This window comes from Cottoperca gobio, chromosome 17 (assembly GCF_900634415.1).
Source record: "Cottoperca gobio chromosome 17, fCotGob3.1, whole genome shotgun sequence".
In the NCBI taxonomy this organism is placed as follows: domain Eukaryota; kingdom Metazoa; phylum Chordata; class Actinopteri; order Perciformes; family Bovichtidae; genus Cottoperca; species Cottoperca gobio.
In genome coordinates, this window is record NC_041371.1 from 20,399,296 (window position 1) to 20,424,159 (window position 24,864).

Sequence of the window (24,864 nt, forward strand, 5' to 3'; positions counted from 1 at the left end):
TTCTCTTTCTCTTTCTTTTTTGTGGACTGGAACAATCCGCTGTCCAATTGTTCAGAGAGCTCTCTAATCCAGCCTTGGATCTGAGTCGTGCAGCGCAGCCTAATAGGATCGTAGTATTAACCCTGATGACAATACCGCCAGCTGTCGCAGAGCCCCCTGTTGGCCACTAGGAGGAATGTGTGTGTGTGGGGGGGGGGGGGGGGGGAGACAAAGGGGGAGGGGACTGACAGAGATAGAGACAGACACAGATAGACAGAGAGAGAGTGTGTGATGCTCTTAGTCTTATGTGGAATAATCAAGGCAGCAGTTCGGAGGAGCAACACAGTAACTTCTGAAGTGCTTTACTTTTGGACAACTACCTCTTTAAATTTTATTTTTTCACGCACCTCCGTTAAGCAAATCCCAATTTATTTTTCCTTTTTCAAACTTTTTCTTTTTCATTTGCTTCTTGTCTCTCAATTCCACCTTCGCCTTCATCAGTCTGCGTCCATCTATCTCTCGCCCCACCTGCTGCGTCCACACAATTATATTTCTTCCCGAGTGGTGGCGGCTGTTGGCTATGTGCTGTTTCTGTATGGCTCAATAAGTGGTTCAAAAAGGGGGGGGGCTTGCTCTGGTGGTTTCTCTCTGCGGGGGTTACAACGTTACAGTCAGGACCAGGACAAGTAGGAGCTGGAGGTGGTGGAGGAGGATGGCGGTAGCTCTGAATGAAGTGTGGGGTCGGGTGAAGAATGTCTGCAAGCAGAATGGACTGCTCATCCTGTCTGTGCTGGCCGTGGTCATTGGCTGCCTGCTGGGCTTCTTCCTCAGAGGCAAGCAGCTCTCCGAGCAGGTCAGTTGCTTAAAATGCCTGGTGGTGATTGTGACACCTGGTCTCCCTCACATCCCCCACACACTACCCACCTGCCCACCTGCCTGGCTGCCTTATCTCCCCCTAAAGTGTCCTTGTGTGACCCCTTCTTAAATGCTGCGATAGATTCAGACGCCATAACTCCTAATGCAAGCGATTACCCAATTCCTTGCATCTGCCTCGTTACCTCCACCCAATGTGTTAATTAAACAACAACATTTTCAGTCACACACACAAACATGTGCCACTATCTTTGTAAGGGCACTGTATTCACTCAAATCCAATCCCTGAAGGCTTCACCATAACTGCTCCATGCTTTCCCTAACCTTTACTCTAACCTTAACCTTGCTCACACTGGAATTGCAAAAATACGCCTGATTTTGATGACAGAAGAAGAAAAAAACACTGCATTTGAAATGTCAGCTTGTTCCTAGAATGGTATTAAATTGGCTCATCCAAAAGGCAACTTGTCTGCTGCGGTAAAATAGAAAAAGACACCTTCAAGATTTCTACTTTTCGAAAATGGGAAACAGTAAATCATCAGTCGTTCCGATCGCCTATAGCTCAGCTGGACTCTGTGGTAAGGGATTGCCGGTGGGGAGATTAGTTGTCGATCGCTCACAGAGACATGCAGTCAACAACATAGCATTCGTGTTCACTTATATAATTCACACATGACCGGATAGGATGTGGAATTTAATAATTTGAATTCAGAGAATGCCAAGATGCTGCAACATATGAACAAAGCAATTACATTTCCACAGGAACTGGGTGATTATTTCTCTGAGTACTTTGATATGACTGCACTTATTGTCAGCAAGAAGTGGGAAAAAAGGGCTACTACTTTAAGGTTGCTTAAAACAGAAGAGGAAAATAAATGGATTTGAAATTGGATAATGATATTTTTGTCCTCTTGGAGGTGTATGATGTAAGATGTGTGAAGGTATTGCCATTAACGTTCGAGCATGCCTGTGATGTGAAATACATTTCTGGCAAGGCACAGTGTTGAGTGACTAAGCAACGTCTGTTAAAGCAGTCAGTGTGCAAAATTTTAGTCTCTGATTATTGCTGATGGAGTTCACAGCACAGTGTCAGTGTGGTGAGCTAAAGGCTCAATTAATGTCTCCTCCCACAGGGTCTTTGCATACTGCAGGTGATGTATGTAGATGAACCTTGAAAATCTAGTCCACATTATTGTGTTATCCACCTCTTCAGGGTCACCAAGGCCAAGGGAGCAACTGAGCTGAATTCATCCCAGTGTGCTGGCAATGCATTATATATATATTATTATATTACATATATTTCCCTGTCCTCCCACTATTTGGTATAGGCAGCAGAATATAAGAATGAAAATCAAATAAATTGTGAACATGGTGCTGCAAGCAAATGTGTGTCTACTTTCTGCAATTCCAGTATTGTTCTACATGGTGACATTTTTTTAAATGGAAATGGAGGATTTTGAATCCTCTTTTAATAGTCACACATGTGCACAGCGCAGCACACACTGTGAAATTTAGACTTTAATTCCCAGTATTAGGAGCAGTGGGCAGCTACTATACAGCACCCAGGAAGCAGTGTGGGGGTCCAGTGCTCATGGGCACCTCTGCCGTGCCCAGGAGATGAACCAGTCCACACTCCGTACTTGGTCCGTTCGGGGACGTGAACCTGAGAGCCCCCTTTTTTTTCAGCCTTAAGGGTTCTATATCGCCTACGAAATTACAAGAAAAGTCTATGATTGAGAGCTTGCCTCCACACATCTCTCAACATAGTGACGGCCTAGCTGCTACACTTCTGTGATTTAGGACGGTGTTATCAGTGGTAACTGCCATATGAAAGCGGTGGAAAGCGGTGGAAAGCGGTGCAAAGCGGCGGCCATTAGCTGGCTAGTGGGACAACACACAGGGACTAACATGCATAAACGGCCGGACCGACTACGTAAAAGAAACACAAAGAAGCTTAGATTACACACAGAGGGAGAGTGACTTTAATGTCTGCTCAGGATGCCATTACTCCACTATATCTTTCCATAGCAAATACATGTTTGCTGCTATATTAATGCTCTGAAAGCCATATATAGAACCTTGTGTAAAAACCAATTGTACCATATTTTGTAAGTATATTTCCTTTTAATATATGAAAATATGTTGCTCTATAACTCTGAAAACACACCAGGCAGCAGCGAAGTAGAGCTCGCTGCAATAGTTTTACTTTTCAGTGGCTATGGAACTTTTTTACAATCTTTATTCAAGAGTGTGTTTTTCAATTTGAGAGTATGCCTTTTTGATTTCATGTTCAGATTTAGTAATGCTTTCCCTAAGAACCATTCCCTTTCACTCAAGAAGTCCCTGCTTAGATTTGCTCTTCATACTCAGATATATTGTTGCTTGCACAGATTTTGTGCGTTTCAGCCATTCTCCTCACACTCAGGCTACTTCCTCTACTTTTTGATTTTTTGTGCAAGAAGACTGTCGAAATCCCAAATGACAGATGCAGTGTTGACCAATGAAATGATCCCTACCTTGTTGTGGGTGTGTTTGCTTTACTTTTAGAGCGTCCCAGACCGGCGGTTACTCTTTAACCAGGTGTATTCATCCCCTTCAGCCTCCAAAGATCGATTATATATAGTTCCCTTACTTTTTCTTTTTACAACTTTTGGAATAAAATGACAGTTAATATATATATATATATATATATATATATATATATATATATATATATATATATATATATATATATAGCCTACAGTATATCAGTACCCATACTTTTTTATTTTACTTTAATAGCTGCACTGGAACCAACTTTTTTATTTTGCCGTACACTGGCGAGGATGTCAGCTCATGCTCGTTGATTGCTGCACACAGAGAGATATTAGCTTTCTAAAACCTTTGTAGCATCCACCGTGGTCTGCCTCTTCTCCTTAATACATCCATATTCTGCATGCTGCAAGTTATTTCCCTTGCTGTAGCTATAATTAAGTAATTCATTAAATCTCAAGCTTAAACTGAGCATACTCATGCTGAAAAGTACTCTATTTTCAGTCTCAGCTGGCTTAATGCACAGTTAACGTTAGCTCTGTAGCACTCCGCTATGTTTTTCCAATAAGGGTGAGGACTGGGTGCTGTGGTGTATAATGTTATTGATTGTCAGTGGTATTCCGGTTGACTATAGTATGCTACTGCGGTCAGAAACCACCTAAACTGCTCGAGTTGCTCTGACTGGCGTCACTTCCCATCAGCATAAATCAATTCTCACTGGTAATATACATGCTTACTGTAACTTTCTTCACTGACGACAACACCGTTCGTTCCCCTGTAGCATAATATGATAGCTAAATTGACGGGAGACCGATGTAGCTATTATAGTACATTTATTACATTACATTTATTTATCATTTATTCCAAAAATTGTAAAAAAAATAATTAAAAAGAGAGAGGGAATGGGGATGAATGGACCTGATTAAAGAGTAACCGCCCGTCTGGGACGCTCTAAAGCAAGCACACCCACACTGGGGTAGGGATCAATTCATTGGTTAACACTACAGGCTACCTATCTTGGTTGGGTAATTTTAACAGGATTATTACACAAAAAATCCAAGAGCAGAGGACCAGCCTGAGTGTGACCATGTGCAAGCAACAATATATCTGAGTGCAAGCATGCAGTTTGAGGAGAGGCAGAGCAAATCTAAGCACAAGCAGTGGCTATTTAAGTGTGAGGGCATGTTTTGGGGAAACCATTACAAAATCAGAATTTCACATTCAGATTATAATAATAGAAAAACACGCTCTTGAATAAAGATAGTAAAAAAGGTTCATATGCGGCTGGGAGGCGTGTTCATGTGATTCAGGCAGCAAGAAACTATTTGTAACACAGGTCAGAATGTCACAGGATTCACAGGACTCTCTGTCTGCAATTTGCAACTATCCCCAGCTTTTAGTGGTTAAAGTGAAATGCTTATATGAGCATGCTAACATACTCTCAATGACTATGCTCACATGCTGATGTTGATCAGGTATAATGCTTACTATTATAACTAGCTTAATTTAAAATGTTAGGGGGGGGGGTGCTGGTGCGTAGTTCACCCCTCCTCTTTCCTCCGCTCTGTAGGTGTGTGCAGGAGGAGGGAATGTGAATGCGCAAGGCAGGAAGATAACAAAAAACTTGAATTTCAGGGCACGCGGGGTTCCGTTGGGGAAATATATATGTATGCTGTCGGATCTCCGGTACGAGTGCTGTCGGAGAAAATTGATCGGCACACCTGACGATCTCTCACAAAATCACTGGGATAAAGAATTAACCTTCAACTTAAGTATCTGATCTAACTTGATTTTAGTGCACTTGAAACATCATATGAGCAAAACCTATGAATAATGAAAAAACAAGTATATTGTCTACTAATGAGGTTTTATGGCAGTAGAACACACCAGGCTTAGCAACTGTAGTTTGCTTGTCATTGCCAGTCACTGAGGGTTGAAATAAGCGACTTACTTACGCATATTACGACAGCACACATAAAGGAGAATGTGGCTTTCCGTATAGAAACAAACTAATTTCTGTGTCTATGTGACAAACATAATGAGTCCTTCTCTCACTGCATTCATGAATATGACAAATAATAATACAATACTCTGGTGAAAGCCAGAGTGTAGACCGTAGGAGTGTGCATGAGTTATGCTAGAAATGGGTCGACCTCTCTTACTATGCCTCAAACTATTAAAAAGTGATTTATTTTATGAAAGTGGTTGAAAGTGAATATATCTTTATCTATCTATATCTGATTGGACCATATGTATATGTATATTTGGAGTTTGCAATCAATCAGCAGAATGTAAGCACCACAAAATAAAATATTACTTGAAATGCATAGCTTTGAGTTCAGGCTCATTAAAAATGTTTTAACACAAGTCATTAAAGCCTCTGCCACCCACTAACATCCGGCTTTTGTCTTTAGTGCGAGAGGTTACATTTGCCATTAGTACTCACAGTTCCAGCTCCGATCGGCAGTGATGGAAACATGAGATTTGGACAATTCATAATTTATTAATAAACAAAACATACAATTAATATGCTCTCTTTAAAGCCACCAGACTCCATTAAATAATATGATAAACATGAATTTCTACTGATGATAGTAAATGCTATTTGTGTTGTAAAATGATGTGTTATTTATGACATAATGATCGCAGTATTTAATAAATCATGATTTAGTATGTCGACCACCGATGTTTACATCGCCGCTACCGGAAACACCCGACGCCGTGTTCTGACGTCACAAGTATAAAATAGTCCACCAGTTGAATACACAGACATACACAGGCAGAAGCGGCAGAAGCGGCAATGTCGGACTCTGGCTCGGATATTTCGACATAATCGAGTGACAGTGAGTCGTCAATAGACTCGTTGCACCTTCAAGAAGAGGAGTTTATTGAAGAGGATGCCCGTGTCGTGGATCGCAGCTCGAGACACAGTATTCAAGATGGAGACACATGGACATGCGGATGATGGTGACGGTGAATCTGGATTTGGCGGAGATCCTGTGCGACAACAGAACTCAGACAGGTATATACATTTGACTATAGTTCATAGAACTTCTCAATAAATAGTAAATACATCATAATAAAAATGAACTTTATCCTCGATCGTAAATAGATCACAAGCTATCTATAGCCTACTATCGAGTCGATAGCTTGGTTTCCTTGAATTGTTATGAACCCGACTAGTTGTCCGCAAATTGCTTGATCCCTAAATATTCAATTACTTCTCTACTTGGACACATCAACGTCTGTTAAGCTTGATAACTTGATTCTTTCTCGAAGTTTCTGCGGTTGAGGTTCTATCGTTGTGTCTGATGTCAAACGTCATATATTACGAGGCTGTATATAAAGTATTAGCTATTAGCTAACAAACAGACCAGAGGACAGCGCTGGTTTATAAAGTATAGTTTGTATACTGACCCTCTCACTGTATATATATATATATATATATATATATATATATATAGACGGAACAGTTACCAGATGTTCATGGAAGTTACGATGTCGTAACTTTACGAGACTTACGTGAAACAGGTAACAAGTTGCTACTAGATAGATCCGACCTCCGTACGACCATAACAGGCTTATGAGCTGCTTACGAGCCTGTCGTGAAACACAGGCATATACATAGTATGACATTAAGATGACGTTAATATTGGCCTTTTTTCTTTTTTTTTCTGGATATTGCATATTGTGTACATGTCCTTACCACTCTTCTTTTGTACATTTAGGTGTACATCTGCAAACTGTACAATTATGGAAGCAATTGAAGAGCTGCTGCCAAGAAAAGGATGTCATGAAGGAACTCAATGAATATGAGGGACATGGTGCAAACATAACCTGCACAACAGATCACCCAGGATTCAAATCAAAGTGTCTGGATGTTTGGGTGTTGCAGACAGCCTACCAAAGGTATTCGAAGAGGGACAGACAACAAGCAGGTGATCAGCCACGTAATGAGGAAGTTACTTGTGTGCACAAATGTGTAGAGCTCAGAAACTTTGATGTCATTTTGGGAAGTCGAATGGTCACTCTGGCAAAGTTACAGAATACATAGATAAATAAGCTAATAAGGTTGAAGCGATTACCATTGACATAACCATAACGCGTTATGGAATACTTGGTAAGAACCACAGAATGCCATCATGTGCCATTCAAAAGATCCGTGCTATGTTTCCATCTGACAACTACACGTTCTTCAAGTATCAGCACTTTATTAGAGTCAATAACAAAACACAATGTCAGTTCAGTGATTGAATCTGCTTCTATACAGCACAACAGCATCCCTCTTGTTTGGTTCTTCCACCGACTGCTGAGTGGAGCTGGGACTTCTTTCTGACATGTCTGAAATGTACAAAACACAACTTTAATAATAAATCTTTCAAACCAGCTTGAAATTGTATTGCATGTTTATACATGTCTGCGTAAAGACAATATCTAATAACATTCATAATAAAAGATGTGGTTGAATTGATTGAGAGAGCAATGATATCAAATTAAACAAATATATGAATCATGTACATGCAGGTGGTGATTGTATGTTTAACACGTCATGTGCAGGTCTACTGGTACTACAACTGTAATGTACAGATGACGTACAGTCTGTATACTTACTGCTGTACACACAGCTTCCTCCCCAGTGTGGATGTCCAATAGATTGTCGCTGATCATACAGGTATCCTCAGTTCTGTCAATGGCTTCATTCACCAATGTTTCAATACCTATGTAATAATAGGGTGATTGTTAAAAGTTAAATAAACTCACGTTTTTACTCAAACTACATAATAAAATGGGGAAGCCTGTTATAAACATTGAATCTATACTTAATTAAGCTAATGACGTGTAATTAGCTAAAGTTATTAATACTACAAACAATAACACACATATATCGGCTAGGGCCTGGTGTAGATAGATACTTTATTCATCCCGAGGGAAATTTAGGAAACATTTACATTACAGTTTACATTTGTATGTCAACTCGTTACATACAGTAGGCCTAGACCGATGATGGCTTTATGCTTGAAACAATAAATACAGTAAACAAGTAACACGGCTTACCTTTGCTCTCTCCCTTTTGGCGAATGCATTTCGTCGTCTCTTTGGTGGAGGACTCTGCACCGGCGGACGTGTTTGAGTCGGCGTGCTGGCTTGTGCTGGCTTGTGCTGACTTGTGCTGGCTTGTGCTGGCTTGTGCTGACTTGTGCTGACTTGTGCTGGCTTGTGCTGACTTGTGCTGACTTGTGCTGACTTGTGCTGGCTTGTGCTGGCTTGTGCTGGCTTGTGCTGACTTGTGCTGACTTGTGCTGGCTTGTGCTGACTTGTGCTGGCTTGTGCTGGCTTGTGCTGACTTGTGCTGGCTTGTGCTGACTTGTGCTGGCTTGTGCTGACTTGTGCTGGCTTGTGCTGGCTTGTGCTGGCTTGTGCTGGCTTGTGCTGGCTTGTGCTGGCTGGGGTCTCGGCAGTATTGTAGGCACAGCATCTGCGTTCAGTTTTAAATTATTTTTGAATCTCATTTCCTTGGCGAGCATAGTTTGTTCAAAACACGATCTCTCTAAGTGCTTCCCACAAATCGTCGGTTTCATCGACGCACTTGTCTTGTCCTTAAACGCGACATTTTATCCTCTTTTGGCTACAGAAAGCTAGATTTGGAGACGGCCCCACATCCCCATACAACACATCGCTTCACAATTATCCTTGGCGATCGATTGTTGTCCGTTCTTTCTCGTAATAATTGACAGCAGTCTTTGCTGGACGCTTCAACGCAGACGAACACTGGCGGCGGCTGTAACGAAGACGAACACTGGTGGCGGCTGTAACGCAGACAAACACTGGCAGCGGTGTTCTACTTGCGGCGGCATACTTGTGACGTCATCGCCTGAACATTGCCGAAGTGGATGCTCTCGGCGCAACGATCGATTGCTGTTAGCGGAAGTCATTTTTATGCTGTTATGATCGTGATTTATTACGAATACATCAATATTAAAAATATATATGGCACATTTCACAATAGATTTGCAACCTCTATCATATACCAAGCCCAATAACACTGACGAAATATCATTTCGTAGGCTCTTTAACAAAAACTGTATTTTTACCTCGCTGATCGTCATAAAACACACTTCATTCCAACTCGACAGAAACAAAATAAAACTCATCAAAACCGTCTTTGTTAGTCTTTCCATTGTTACAACAATCACTTGCTCTGGTTTGAGAGTTGTAATAAAGAGAATGAAGAAGTAACAGATATAAAAAAGAAGTAGGCTTACCAACGTAACATTTTCTCGGTTTACTAACCCTGTTTTCCAACCCGTTTGTGGTTTTTAGGTGGGAAAAGGATGTAAAACAACAGAATAAATGGCATACATTAAAACTAATAAGACAAAAAATAACAAAGTTGAAAATTGGTGATGCAGATTTAAGGTTTAATGAAAAGCAATGGTATTTAAATTGTCTTTATAATTGAAAGTCAGGGCTAACAGAAATGTCAAAAAGTAAATTACAGCACATTTTCTCTGCACCCGGGTGGATTATTTCTTCAATTACCTTGAATGTCACTGCTGCTCTACCAGCTTAAATCACACATTTTTTTATTCAGAAAGATGTTTTTCTCAAGTGAAAAAACTGGCAAGACTGGCATTTATTAGTGATAAAGCAATTAGTTTCACACACAAAGCTTGAACACACACACACACAAAGCTTGAACACACACACACTCACACAAACTCTGAATACTATGATTATTGCAGAAAACATAAATGTACCTGCCTCCACTCCACCCACACACATACATACAGTACACACAGACGCACACACACGCACACACACATACACACACACACTGCACACACACACACACACACACACACACACACACACACACACACACACACACACACACACACACACACACTCTCTCTGTCTCCCACTTTTCCTGAAATTGTCTGTGCTCGTCGCCAACCTTTCTCTTCACGCCAGGTTTTGAGAAAGACATGACGGGCTGGGTGACAAAAGGGTTCAGGCTCATTGCTGTCACGAGCCTGAGCTATGGTAGCCTATAAGTGATAAAACAATATATAAAACGCCCAGAGCAACGACTCGTGCAACGGCTCGGCAAAAAGTTGCGTATGAGAAAAACGCGCGGGCGGCACTAACACTAAACTTTGATGTCAAATAGAGGGCCACAAGATATCGTCCAGTGGGCCTCAATTGGCCCGCGGGCCGCAAGTTTGAGACCCATGGACTAAAAGCTCTGTCACTCCAAAGCAGAATCAAAAAGCTTTTATTTCTCCCTCCTCTCACTGCACAGATGTGCTGTACTTAAATTCATTTTTTTCCTTTCCAACTCTTAACCTTTGTTTTGTTGAACGACTGGCTTTTTGTCCCCATAACTTATTGTCATGATTTAACATGTTGATGGTTTTCTTTGTTTTATACTAAATTGTTATTTTCTAGATCTTTGCATTAACTTCACACCTGCATTACAGTTATATGCTAAATGCCATTCTGCATTTCATATTCATACTTGTGATTCAATTTAGACAAAACATCCGATATTAAGTATCAACCTGTTTGATTAGATCTCTGCAGAGTACCCTGAGACATTTTATTCTTGCTTGGTAAACTTTTGTTAATCCTACATCTGATTTTTTGACCAGTATTTTTTCATGATGAAGATGTGGGATGCTGAGTTCTAAAGAATTCACAGATTTCTGTAGCTCCTCATGAGCTGCTATTAGCAGCTTTAGATTACAACCAAAAATGCCCTCACAGAGTAACTAACACTGACATTTTATTTTTGCATGGCAATATAATTGCAGGAAGGAATTTTTTTTTTGCTGCATTTAAGGAACTTGATATCCAACACCTGAGTATTAGCTGCTTAAAATCAGATCCCATAAGACAAAAAAAACGAGGAGACAAACATAGACACTGTGTAAATAATTATGTAAATGTTGTGGTTTCATATCTTGCAAATGTTGCCATATACAGTATCTGAAATAGGTGCACCCCCATGGGTGTTAAAAAGTCACAGGACTGAAACGTGATGAAACATGATGAAATCACAAAGCCTTCAGAGACTGTGAAACTCCACACAGCAGCAGTTGTAATACAGATGAGGACACACACATCATTCAGTAAAATAACCAAGCTGTAATGCTGAAGAATTCTTATCAAACACAAGCAGATGCAAAAGGCTGCTTTTGTGAAGAGTTAAGATATAAATGCAATTATATAATCGCTATATACAGTGCAGATCGCAGTTTTTTTTAATTGCAAAAGTTATTAATCTTTTCATTGGCTTTAGTTCAAAGTCAATCAACAAAATTGGAATAGGCTTAATCTAAAAACATCTTGCAAACTAGAATGGCAGTCTGAGAGCGCAGACCTCCACCAAGGAGGAGTCGTTCATGAGCTTTAAGTCATAATGTGGAAACAACATGGACGCTACAAAGAAGATGTGTTGTATCTTATTGCTCAGAGCGTTTAAACAATATGTTCATCTGTTTCAAAGTTGCTGTATACAACTTGAGGGGGCGTTCACAAATATTCTAATAATCAAGCCAATTGATTACTGAAACAGCACACAGCATTCAGAGCGGCAACAGCCTCTTTTAAAAATACATCCAGGTTTCTTTACACAAGTTACAAAAGCAGCAGAGTTCTGTTTTTTCATATAAGCATCTTATTTTGTAAAATTGTGAATATTGTGAGTGTGAATGAAATGTTATCAATACTTAAAGGTAGTGTAGCAGATTGCTGAGAGTTAGATTAAAGTATTTGATACCTCTCTTGTGTATGTACAATAGGCTAAAAGTACAAAGTAAATAAGAAACTCTTTGTGCAGATGAAACAAAGTAGATAAAGTGTTAGAAGGGCTGGTAGGTGTTTCACCTTTGGACAAAACCAGGCTAATGGTTGTTCCATGTTTCTTGTCTTGGTGCTAAGCTAAGTGGCTGCTGCCTCAAGATATACTTTACATACAGACATGAGAGTGGCATCGATGTTCTCATCTAACTCTCGACAAGAGAGCAATGTGTATTTCCCAAAGTGTCCAACTGTAACAGGAAATAAAGAGAGGGCGTGTTCTTTTGGCCCTCATCAGGCCTATTAGCATCAATACCATCAACTCTCTTGCATAAACAGTAAAACCTTGCAGGACAATGATTCACATTTTCCTCTGTGCATTTAATAATGGAATAAATGGGATGTGAGTCGTCCAGCTCTGCATCATAACCATAATTATGTTAAATGTTTAATAATATATGTATATAATTTACCAGACAGTCAAAACTATTTATATATATATTATTGTGGCACAGTGATTTGTTGACTGGTTAGTTCAGTAAAAAAAATATTCCACAGCGATTAGCAAATTACACTAAAGTGAATACTAATGCACCATAGTGAGCAAAATAATTAAATAACAAAAATGTTTTTACAACCCTGTGGGATTGGATATAAAATGATACAATAAATAGAAATATTGAGATGTTACTTAGGTGTAAGCCTTGATTATGATGGTGAACAATGCTGGGACACGAGCACTTCTTGTGTTACAAAGAGTGTGTTTTTCTCTGACACTTGCAGGAGGTGAAGTACTTCCAGTTTCCAGGAGAGCTGCTGATGAGGATGTTGAAAATGTTAATTTTGCCCCTTGTCGTATCCAGGTAAGTGCAACAGAGCTACACACGCACACACACACGCACACACACACGCACACACACAGGCACACGCACACACACGCACACGCACACGTGCACGCACACGCACACTCACACACACACACACACACACACACACACACACACTGTGACGGTGTATGAGCCAAATGACAAACTGCATTATTATTATTTAGATGGTTGTGGATTTTCAGTGCAGGGATATGCTTGAGAAAAAAGTCAGGTTTTATATATCGCTGTCACCTGTTGCATCAATGTTTTGTAAAATGGTTGTATTGCATTGTCTATGCTGAAATGAATTGAAATAATTGCTGCACAGAGGACAGCGCTGCAGTCACTCTCCTCCACCTACATACATATAAAGTTGGGTTTGCTGCCATATGCTGCAGAATCATTGTGCAGACAGCACATTGTTTCCTCTGGCAGTAATGTTACTTTCAATCCAAGAAATCAGGAGTACTTGCCTCACCTTTTCTTTTGAATAGATGAAGCATAGCATTTGACCAGCCTGGGAGCTACTTGCTGAGAACAATTAGGAACTGATTGATCATGAATGTCATATGGAGCAGTGCTGTACGACACCACATAACAAGGGGTAGCCATTTGAGAAATCAGGAGAAGACATTTCCTGAAGTTATTTATTGCCTCATGGACATTGTGCATAATGTTTCTGGGGCTCGATGACAACAACAAGAAACTCACCACCCAGAGACAGAATTAGGTGTTTTGCACTGAGGAGCTGCACTGACAGGATGAGATGAAGAAAAAACTTCAGTCGCCCTGTACACACAAACCTTTGACTTCGAGCACAAGCTCAGACCAGTCCTATTGGAAAGGAGTTCTGGGAAATGTAGGAAATTGCTGTTAAAATGTTAAGGTTTATTTTTAACCTTTCGACAATGAAATTCAAAGTGCTTTACACAAGACATGGAAACAAAAGGCATTAAGACAAGATATGAAAGAAACGCAAGTCAGTATAAAAAAACACATTTAAAAAGAGAAGAATAGAATAGATGACACAGATTATATAAACTTGTTTAAAATGGATTAAACCGGATTAAAATGCCGCTGCAATGCAGTGCAAGATATGCATGAATAGTTCAAAATTAAATTTAATGAAAGGGGGAAAATGTAGTAGACCTCAAGTACACAAGGCAGCCTGGAGAAACTTTTAAACACAACATACATTATTCAATGACTATCCCAAGGCGATTATAGTGTATGAGTATGGGTTTTTACCTTTAATATAAAATCCACAATTCCATTAAGTTTAAATTTTCGCCCCCAGTGTCATGATTCTTTAATGCATAGATTTAGTTCCCCAGCTGTATGGTGATTACTGTAGATTAAAAGCACAACCTAGATTAGATTTATTTTCTTTTTTTACTGCACCCAATTACTTTTTTCAACATCAAGGATTAAAGGGTACTGTGTATATAGGAGTGCACCTGTTGCCCTTTAATAGCTTTGGATGCATTCTTAGTAGCGCACAGCCAGAATATCTAGTTTGACTATTTTAGGCCCAAAGCTCTTAGTCGCCTGCATGAGGTCAGTGATGTCCACCACACAAAAAAAGCCTTCCAAAACAAATCATGCAAACGCACCGGTTACATGCCGGGTGCTTTGTGCAATAAGCTACTTACAATCTATGCAACAGCAAAGGCTGGATGAGAAGTTAATCCTTCCTCTCTTGCTCTGTGTTTCTCTCTCTGTCTGCCGTCTCTCTGTCTCTATATCTGTGTTTTGTGTCTTTTTTTTTTGCATGCTTCTCTTTCTGTCTTTATCTATGTTGTTTGAACACAAGGCAAAAGGTTGGTGCATTTTTTGCTCATGTTCCACTCTCCTAGTTTCATGGATCCAGAGCAGGAGAACACCTCAGTGCAGGTTTTCCTGCCAAACGTGACACACGTGAGGGCAAGAGGCATTAATTATAACTAATCTGAAACATAGCATGAAGGAAGGGATCCAAACACCACCAAGTTAAACGCATCCTTTCAGCACACGGGAAGATTAATGCAGTAAGGGCGACCATTCAACAGGCAGCTGGAGCTCCTGTTGAGTGTGAAACACACTCAATGTTCTTGGTGCCTGCCTGTGACTCAATGGAGGCAATAAGGGATAATGATGGTGAAAGGCATGGTTTGTTACTTTGCAGCTGTGCTGTTGGTACCAATGTCTATCTTCATATCTTTGCAAAACTCTGCACACATACACGTCAATCCCAACACAGTCTCGGTCGATATGCTGCTTTTCTCTCTCCGTCTCTCTCTTCTGCCATGCCAACTAATGACAGCAGAGTGCATCTAGATCGGGATGCACAACCGGCTGGTTGACACAGGGCATGGTTCAGTAGGGCTTATCTAGGGGTGAATATTCGCCCCAGCCCTATAGCCTGTCTGTCCCCATTCCCCTCTCTCTGCCCCCCCTTTCCCCACGCCATCTGCGCACCAGCCGAAGCGGAAACCAGATTATCCCATGAACGCGTCATTCAGAATCAATGGCCACTCCACTTACTGCCAATTTATGTTCCAGGTTTCTTTTATTTTTGGGATTGGAATTAAAATGACGTATTGAATAGAACTGCATTTAAAATAAAACAAATCTGATTTGTATTGTGGTTTATAGTTAAAGAAAGCATTAAGATGTAATTAAGCCCTTGGAAGCTCTTATTTGCCAAAGCTTTAATTGAGATCTGAAGATCAAAGGTGAAGAGGAAGTTAGCGATATGCAGTAGCTGCACAAACATAGGGCTGAGCCAAACCTTATTCAGAGTGCTCATCATCAGAAGGTGAGATGTTAGTGAGGTGTGAATGAGTCCTCCTTGATTACGACCAATGCTGGGACACGAGTGCCTATTTCCAGAGTTGTCTGTATGTCCGCTTGACCCTTGGCTTGTTCTCAGTCTGTCTCTCGTGGCTTTAAGCTCAACGCTCAGTCACATACAGTGAAGAAGAGATCATTAGCAGGGAAGATGAGTGCTGTGAAACGGATGATTGGGCTTGTCCTGCTGGTTGTGTGCGAAGGTCTTTAGAAATATGAATATCATACAGGCTGAAACTATTTATATTTAAATGTGAAGCGAAAGTATTTTCCTCTTGGAAATGGCAGTAAATATACTGTAATTTTTGCGCCAGTCTAGAGCGTTTTGGTTGGCTTTCACAAGGAACACATATAATATATATATAGAAATATAATTGAAATACATGGTTGACATTCTTGAATATGGTGCACAGCCTCTCCTGAGGATAAAACATTATGATTTGATTGATTGACTGGCTGAGAAGAAAATGGAAATAAAATGTGATGCTTAATTATAGTTAAGGACCCTTATTAAAGCTTCAAATAGAAGTCATTGTCAGAGTGAGCACAATGGGTACTTGCCATGTGCTCATCAAGTCACATTCAAGGCGATTGTCAGGCTGTGATGTGCAGGTTATGATGTGTTAAATATTCAGTCCAGCTACGTTTCAGAAGCTCAACATCCCCCTCAATCAGAAAAGTTAAGAAAAGTTTTATTTCCCCTCTTCAATACCTTGAACACAATGGTGTACAGTGGTGAACCAAATGCCTGGGTGGAGTCAACAGTACAGAGAAAGAAGCTTGGAGAGATGGTGTGACTCTCCCGGCCGGCTATGTGTTAGCTGTTAGCTCATGAAGCTACAGCAGTACTTCAACAAGCTTCTACAACCAAATATTAGGTTAGCTTCACATCGGCACTTTTGAAGCAATATGGTCCTCAATAAGTATTAAAGTCAAAGGGTAAATAGGATCTGCAGCACATGAGGGGTTGAGATTGATAACAAATACAGAAGCAGGGGGACAGAACACAGGGTGTAGTCCTTTATTAGGACAACTCAGTTTATTACATATTAAACATGAAATTTCAAATGTATGTTCATGCTGGTAGTAATTCCACAAGCTGTTGTATTCACTGCTGGGTTTGTTTCTTAATAAATGACGTTATTACCTTTTCCATTTCTGGGAAGCAGAAACCTATCTTCTGAACGTCAGCTCAGGAGGTAAGGCAGCGGAGTTAGATAAACAAGAGGTTTGTAGTCGATTGTTTGTATTTTTAATCTCAGCATACAGAGAGACAAACATACAGCGGTGTACAGCAGGGCACTGAGGATTTATCTGATCCCTGACCCTGGTCAAAAACTTGTTCAGTAAGTCCTCAGATAATGATGTCTGCTTTAGTGCTCTACATTTTTCACTAAGCAATGATGAAAAGAGTTCCCCACATCTCCATAAATCTAATAACAACACGTCACAAGCCCTGACCTTCAGCTAGTCGCACTATTGTGACTTGTAATGACTTCCTTGCAGTTTCAGGTAATCTCGTCAGCAGGGTGACAAGCTGGGAAATGTTGAGTGAGCTTTAAGGTCTCGCATTACATTAAATGGTGAAACTTCAATGAAGTAGCTGCAGAAACAAAGGCCACAGTGTCACTCCCACATGTCATGGATAACCCCTCCCCAAGGAGCCTCGGCTTCTTTTTTTCATCTCCACGAGGGATTACTGTAATGCACTTGCTCAGCGAAGGTGCAGCAGGGAGGACTGTAAGCACCATATGGCCCAAAAGTCTCGTGGAAGATCTGCTGTAAGTGTGTGCGAAACCTCACGATCGAGGCAGCTACACATGGCAGGTGACAAGCTGTAATCCCACCTTGACTCAGTTATCGGCGAGAAGGACACAGATGTCTCACTGTAGATACTCTGTGTTGAGTATCAAGAGTCCAATTATTCCATTTCCTGTTAATAATGAGGCAGAAAGGGCCAGCAAGGCCTTCTCTTCTGGCCTAAACATCATCAGAATATACATTTAATTTTTATATATTTATATATTTTTTCCACAAATATGTATTAAATTATTCCCCATAGTCTATTCTCTTCAGTTCATAGCTTACCTCTTGGTTGCGCTGCTCATTTGTGTAGATTTCTACAAGCTGGGTTTTTTCAACCCACAATGGCTGAAGGAGGAGAAGAGATCGATTTGGTTGCAGATATAATTACAACGCCATTTTCAAGACAAACTTTTCAAGAAAAGCTAGACATCGTGAGAAGAGAACGGCCAACCCCGACGCTAGCGAGCCTATCACAGGGTTTGTTGCCTGCTTTTTACAACTGATCGATTTGGTGTTTGGAGCCACACTGGGTTTGGAAACTTGAGTTGTCTAACCAAGGCAGCAACGAGACATCAAAGCACGGCTGGGCACTTACAAGCAACGGTGATTTTGAAAACCTTTGGGACACCCGAGTGGATGTACAGCTCAACAAACAAGTGTGCAGGGAAACGGAGCTCCACAACGAAAGGGTGAACAAAAATAGGGAAATATTGAAAAGGTGGACTTAATAAAACTTTGTAGACTAATCCCTTAAAAGTGCCTTTTATTTTTAAGTTTTGACAGTATCCTAGTGATCTTAAAGCTGGTAGTTTAACACTCTTAATTGTAAATGCGGATTTATTGATTATAAATGCTTCGGAAATATTAATATAACTCTGTTGTACTTGACTATGTTAAGGTGATGCAACGCCCGGTTATACTGCGTTTCTGTCTAAATGTAGTTTCTAGAGCCATGGCGTCATAATGATGGTATTAAGAGGTGAAATACTTCAGGTAGGACTGTGTAGGACATCACTGAAGGCCTAGGTGGGAAATACACGGCCCGCCACTGGATGAAGGGCACCAAAGGTTAAGAGTTGTTTTTATCAGTGGCATCAATTTAAAGGAAGGGAAAGGGTAAAATATTGTATTAATTGATATCACTATGAAACTCAACCCAGTTAATAACTTACACTAAAACATCTTTTTTTTAATTACAGGTTTTCTGAAATGTTATGTTTGAATATGCAAATGACACCATATCTTATTAAATATGTTCACATTCATTTGCTTCAAGGCTGTGATGTCACAAGGAGACATGACTTCCTTTTAAAGCTGCTATAACATTGGTTTTTTTTGCATGACTATGTGTATGTGAAAGAGGATTGCTCGAAGTGATGCACCCACAGAGAATTATTACCGACGCTGCAGTCCCTTTCAGCTCTGCAGATCAGTTTAGTGTCTTTCAGCTCATTGTTTTGATCTTTTGGCCTGTTTGTCTTGTTTGCACTACTATCCACATTGTATTAGACATTAGTGAAATGATATGTTGATGTATCCGCCAGCAGGTGTGATGGAATGAAATTGAGTTTCAAAATTACATTCTAAAGTATTTTATCGTTTATTGTTTGTGTATATGACCATTTGTTTTCATCAGTTAGTTTGTGTGATTCAAAACAAAACACTCCTAATAGTTTTCATCCATGTAGGGGAATAAAATACAGAACCCAATAAAAATGACTAAGATTGCTCATAGGCAAATTTATTAATAATCTTCTGAGGAATCAGCAACTAATTTGAATAATTTGGCATGAGATTTAAAAAAAATAGTGTTGTCAGTTCAACAACCAAGTTATCAAATAAATAAAATGTTATCTTTTATGTTTTTATCCTGCATGACAATTCATTTTCAGATGTATTTATTAGCTTCATGCTGCCACCTCAGAAAACCGAAGCGCATCAAAAACTCAAGATAAAACAGGAAAACAATACATCAATTGACTGTGTGATTAAATGCACAGAGTAGGGAGGAGGAGGAAGAGGAGGAGGAGGAGGTCCTGATGTAAATCCCTGGATTAGCAAATGTCATTTTTTCCCCCCTTTTTTGATCTCCTGGCTGCAGTTTCTGGTTTCCCAAAGAGTTGTAGAAAAAAACTCAACTCTGCACCAAACATCTGGACAAACAATTCAGTTGAAGCAGTTTGTCTGCCTTTTCCCCAGAAGAGTGATGTTTTGTTGTGCCATCAATCCACTACTGTGTGACTATCTACTTTTGACTTTCCACACGTCTATTCTCTGACCAGCGAAGAATAGAATACCCTTAGTTATCTCTGCTACAGTTGTCCGATACAAAAGGGAGCAAGGTGTGCTCACACAAGCTGTGTATCTTTCTGACATTAAAATTTGAGTCATATCACAACACTCGGTTCAAGCAACAATCAAACCCTCAAAGGAGAAGCACCTTTTCTGTGTAACAGATGGGAACAACATAGTGGGTGGAATATCCAACAATGTCTGCCAGTCCATTTGCTGCAGTCTGTAATGCCTGTGATAAGAATTGAAATGCTTGTTGGTGAACACATCCGGGCTAATTAAGCATGTATTCTTTGGTGTCATACCATTATTGGCCCTATAATAGCCACGTTTATGCATACTTATGCATTGCCTCGGAACATTGGCAACACAAATATTTTCATCAAGAAGGATCATTATTTTTTTTAGGTATGCTTAAGAAATATCAGCAATGCAAAAGGTGCAACGGGGATGCTTTGGGTCAAAATATTTATTGGTATTGAGGAACAATATCTTCCTGGGGGGCCTTCAGCAAAGCAAGGGTTAGGTTCAATCAAAAAAAGGCATCACTCAAAGTTAAAAGAGATGTATGAAACCATACATAGAGAGCTGGATCACTGGATATTTTATTTTATATTTAACATTTTGTTCAGGCGTATTCACGTTTCTATTCACATGCACAGAAACAGCTTGTTCTCCATGGAAGACTAATGGTGCCACACCCTACAGAACTACCCAGAGTGCTTTGAGTCACTCAACAGTAGCACTTCAGCATCTTCAATGGTGATTGGCTGCACTAAGTACAATAAATTACACTTACCAGCACCTCCAAGTTCAGTTGGTTGGTAAGAAATAGCACATTCCTTCTCTTCTAATCCAAACACATACCATTGTTCAGTTCAATACACTCAGGGGTTTTGCTGCGACTGCCTCACTTGGTCTGGTATGACCAGGAGCTTATGGTGGCTGATGTTAGCTAATGTTAACAACCTTAATACTAATGTATAGCTGAGATTACATGGCATTACTGAGTCAGCTCACTGACTTTATGACCTTTCTCTACTAATGTCACTGTTACACTATGTGTTATCCTGGAACTGCTACTTGCAGCTACTTTTCTGCAAAAGTGACTCTTGCTTTAACCCCCCCCTGCAACTTCATACAGGGACCTGACATTTTGGGTTTGCTGCACCTGCTGAATGTAGACATTGTGCCTTATCTGTAGTCACTTTTTTGTGGCATCTAGTTTTTATAAAAGAATAATAAACAACACACTTATCAGTGTAAAAACAAGATGGCGGTCATTCCAACCAAGTCATTCTACAGTAGATCCTGAGATAAAAGTGGACGAGGTACAACACCCTATAAAATGTTATGGTGGAAACTTGTTTGTAGTTTGATATGGCATGCACATTTAATAATAATAATAATAATAATAATAAGCTTTATTTGTATAGCACCTTTCATACAAGAATTGCAGCTCAAAGTCTGAAGTACCATTATAACAATAGTATGAAATAGCAGAATTAAAATAGTATAAAATAACATTGGAAATCATGCCTAGTTTCCGTATCTGAATCAAATGGGGAAAAATGGAAGAAACCTCAGGGAGAGCAACTGAGGAGGGATCCCTCTCCCAGGACGGACAGACGTGCAATAGATGTCGTATGTACAGGATAAACAACATAGTACAAATACAACATTTGACAGAAAATTATGTTGTGTTGAAAAAGAGAAAGTTTGGATGAATCCAGGAAAATGTCAAAAAGGCTTCCCGGTGTCCAGCAGGGGCAGCAGGGGCAGCCACGATTCCTGATCCTGACGTAAACTTTATCAGTGGCAACCTGCCACATGAGAGACAGAAACTCCGGGAATGATACCCCGGATCTATGTCATTAGAAGATGCGTTTCGGAGGCGTTTAGGGCCAAGTATAATAACTTCAGTTTTGTCTGTGTTTAACATCAAAAAGTTGCTAGACATCCAAGTTTTTATGTCCTTAAGGCATGCTTGAAGTTTAGCCAATTGATTGGTTTCGTCTGGTTTAATTGATAGATATAATTGGGTATCATCCGCATTACAATGAAAGTTTATAGAGTGGTTCCTTATAATATTGCCCAAAGGAAGCATATATAAGGTGAATAGAATCAGTCCAAGTACAGAACCCTGCGGAACTCCAAGACTGACTTTGGCTGTCATGGAGGATTTATCGTTAATACGTACAAATTGAGATCGCTCAGATAGGATAGGACTTGAACCAGTTTAGTGCGGTTCCTTTTATGCCAACACAATGTTCCAGTCTCTGTAGTAGAATGTCATGATCAACAGTGTCGAAAGCAGCACTGAGGTCTAACAAGACAAGAACAGAGACAAGTCCTTTGTCTGATGCCAATAAAAGGTCATTGGTAACTTTCACCAGTGCCGTCTCTGTGCTATGATGAACTCTAAATCCAGATTGAAAAACCTCAAATAAACTATTATTATGTAAAAAATCACACAACTGTTTTGCGACTGCTTTCTCAAGGATCTTAGCGAGAAAGGGAAGGTTAGATATCGGCCTATAGTTGGCTAAAACCTCTGGATCAAGACTAGGCTTTTTAAGAAGTGGTTTTATTACAGCTACTTTAAAGGATTGTGGTACGTAGCCAGATAATAGAGACAGGTTGATCATATTTAATAACGAGGTGTTAATTAAAGGTAAAACTTCTTTAAACAGTTTAGTTGGAATCGGGTCTAAAAGACAGGTTGATGGCTTAGACGATGAGATTGTTGAAGTTAGTTGGTTAAGGTTGATTGGAGTAAAACAATCTAGATATATTTCAGGAGTTAATAATGTTTTTAAAATTCCGGAGGTTGAAGTTAAGTCATTACCAATTGAGGTCAGGAGGAGATTAATTTTGTCTCTAATAATTATAATTTTATCGTTAAAGAAGCTCATGAAGTCGTCACTACTGAGAGATATAGGAATAGAAGGCTCTGTAGAGCTGTGACTCTCTGTCAGCCTGGCTACAGTGCTGAAAAGAAACCTGGGGTTGTTCTTATTTTCTTCTATTAAGGAAGAGTAATAAGCTGCTCTGGCATTACGGAGAGCCTTCTTATACGTTTTAAGATGATCTAACCAGACTAAACGAGATTCTTCCAATTTAGTGGAACGCCATTTACTTTCAAGATTTCTCGACTTTTGTTTTAGTTTGCGGATTTGTAAATTAAGCCATGGAGCTTTCTTTTTCTGTTTTATGATCTTCTTCTTTAGAGGAGCGACAGAGTCGAGTGTTATTCGCAGTGAGGCTGCAGCGCTATCAACAAGATGATTAATTTGGGAGGGACTAAAGTTAGCATTGGAGTCCTCCATTATATTGATATTGAGTTCTGGTATTGAATTAAGTGCTGATGGAATCATTTCCTTAAATTTAGTCACAGCACTTTCAGATAAACATCGAGCGTAGGATATTTCGCCTACTGGCTTGTAGTCCAGTAACAGGACTTCAAAAGTTATTAAAAAATGGTCTGATAAAAGAGGATTATGTGGACACACTAATAAACTTTCAATTTCAACACCATATCCCAGAACAAGGTCCAGAGTGTGGTTTAAACAGTGAGTTGGTTCATGTACATTCTGACTGAACCCAATTGAATCTAATATTGAGATGCATTATTAAGGCTGTCACTATCAACATCCACATGAATATTAAAGTCACCTACAATAATTACTTTATCTGTTTTAAGGACTAAATTTGCTAAAAATTCTGAGAATTCAGATAGAAATTCAGAATACGGACCAGGAGGGCGGTACACAGTAACAAATAAAACTGGCTTTATTGTTTTCCATGTTGGGTTTGAGAGCGTAAGAACAAGGCTTTCAAAAGAGTTATATTTTAGTTTAGGCTTAGGATTGATCAAGAGGTTTGAGTCAAATATGGCCCCAACTCCACCTCCTCGGCCAGTACCTCGAGGAATGTGAGTATTAATATGACCAGGTGGAGTAGATTCATTTAGACTGACATATTCTTCATGTCTCAGCCAGGTTTCAGTGAGACAAAATAAATCAATCTTATTATCTGATATTAAATCATTTACCAATCCAGCTTTCGTTGATAAAGATCTGATGTTTAAGAGCCCACATTTAATTTTTCGATTTAGTTGTACTTTTGCAGCGGTGGTGTTTATTTTAATTAGGTTTTCATGTATAACTCCTCTTCTGTTAACCATAGACTTGATTAATTTCAGTGGTTGTGGGGCAGACACAGTCACTATGGGGATTTGAGTGGGTGACTGCCCGGAAAGAAGCACAGAGAAGTGTGTAAGACTGCAACTCTTTGTCCTGGTCTCAACTCTGGGTTGTCATGGAGTATCTGTGCCGTACTTAACGACCCTCCTGAAACCCCATTCATTACACCATTCTTGTAAATGTTTTAAACTATCAGAGCCACATTTTGAAAGCATGAGATCAACAATGGGCCTCTGTGGCCTTTCAACTGGTTTTTGGCATATTTAAGTTAAGACACTGCTAATTAGGAAGTACTTGTTTGAGGTCATTGGGACTTTATATTGTACTTTATTAGTATTTCAGATGGGCCGATAGATGTGGCAGATTGTCCTTTCAGACCAACAGGACATAGTTTGGAGTACGGAGTGAGGAAAATTCATACAGAGTTACAAAACAAACAAGTCACAAGGCTTTTAGATAAGTGCATTGTTTGCAACTTTGTATTTACACAGCCATGTTCATGCACTTAAATTTATAGTATAAAATTCATACATAGCGAGAGAACACGTCGGGTCTCAGGAGGTTAAAATCTCTTTTTTTGGATGTCTCAACAAAAATTGTCTTGCCCGATCCAGAATTTGCTTGGATGATGTAGGAATCTGAATCTGTGAACTACATCGACACATGTTAGCTTCCTTCCA

At 39.8% G+C, this 24,864-nt stretch overlaps 1 protein-coding gene across 1 annotated transcript in view; it reads left to right on the forward strand.

Moving 5' to 3' along the window:
• Positions 1 to 691: 691 nt before the first annotated feature.
• Positions 692 to 24,864, forward strand: part of slc1a7a (solute carrier family 1 member 7a) — a 36,345-nt gene continuing 12,172 nt past the window's right edge. Inside the window, exons 1-2 of the mRNA XM_029453591.1 lie at positions 692 to 832; positions 12,970 to 13,049. Coding sequence (XP_029309451.1) covers positions 692 to 832; positions 12,970 to 13,049 — 221 coding nt within the window. The remainder of the gene's footprint in view (positions 833 to 12,969; positions 13,050 to 24,864) is intronic.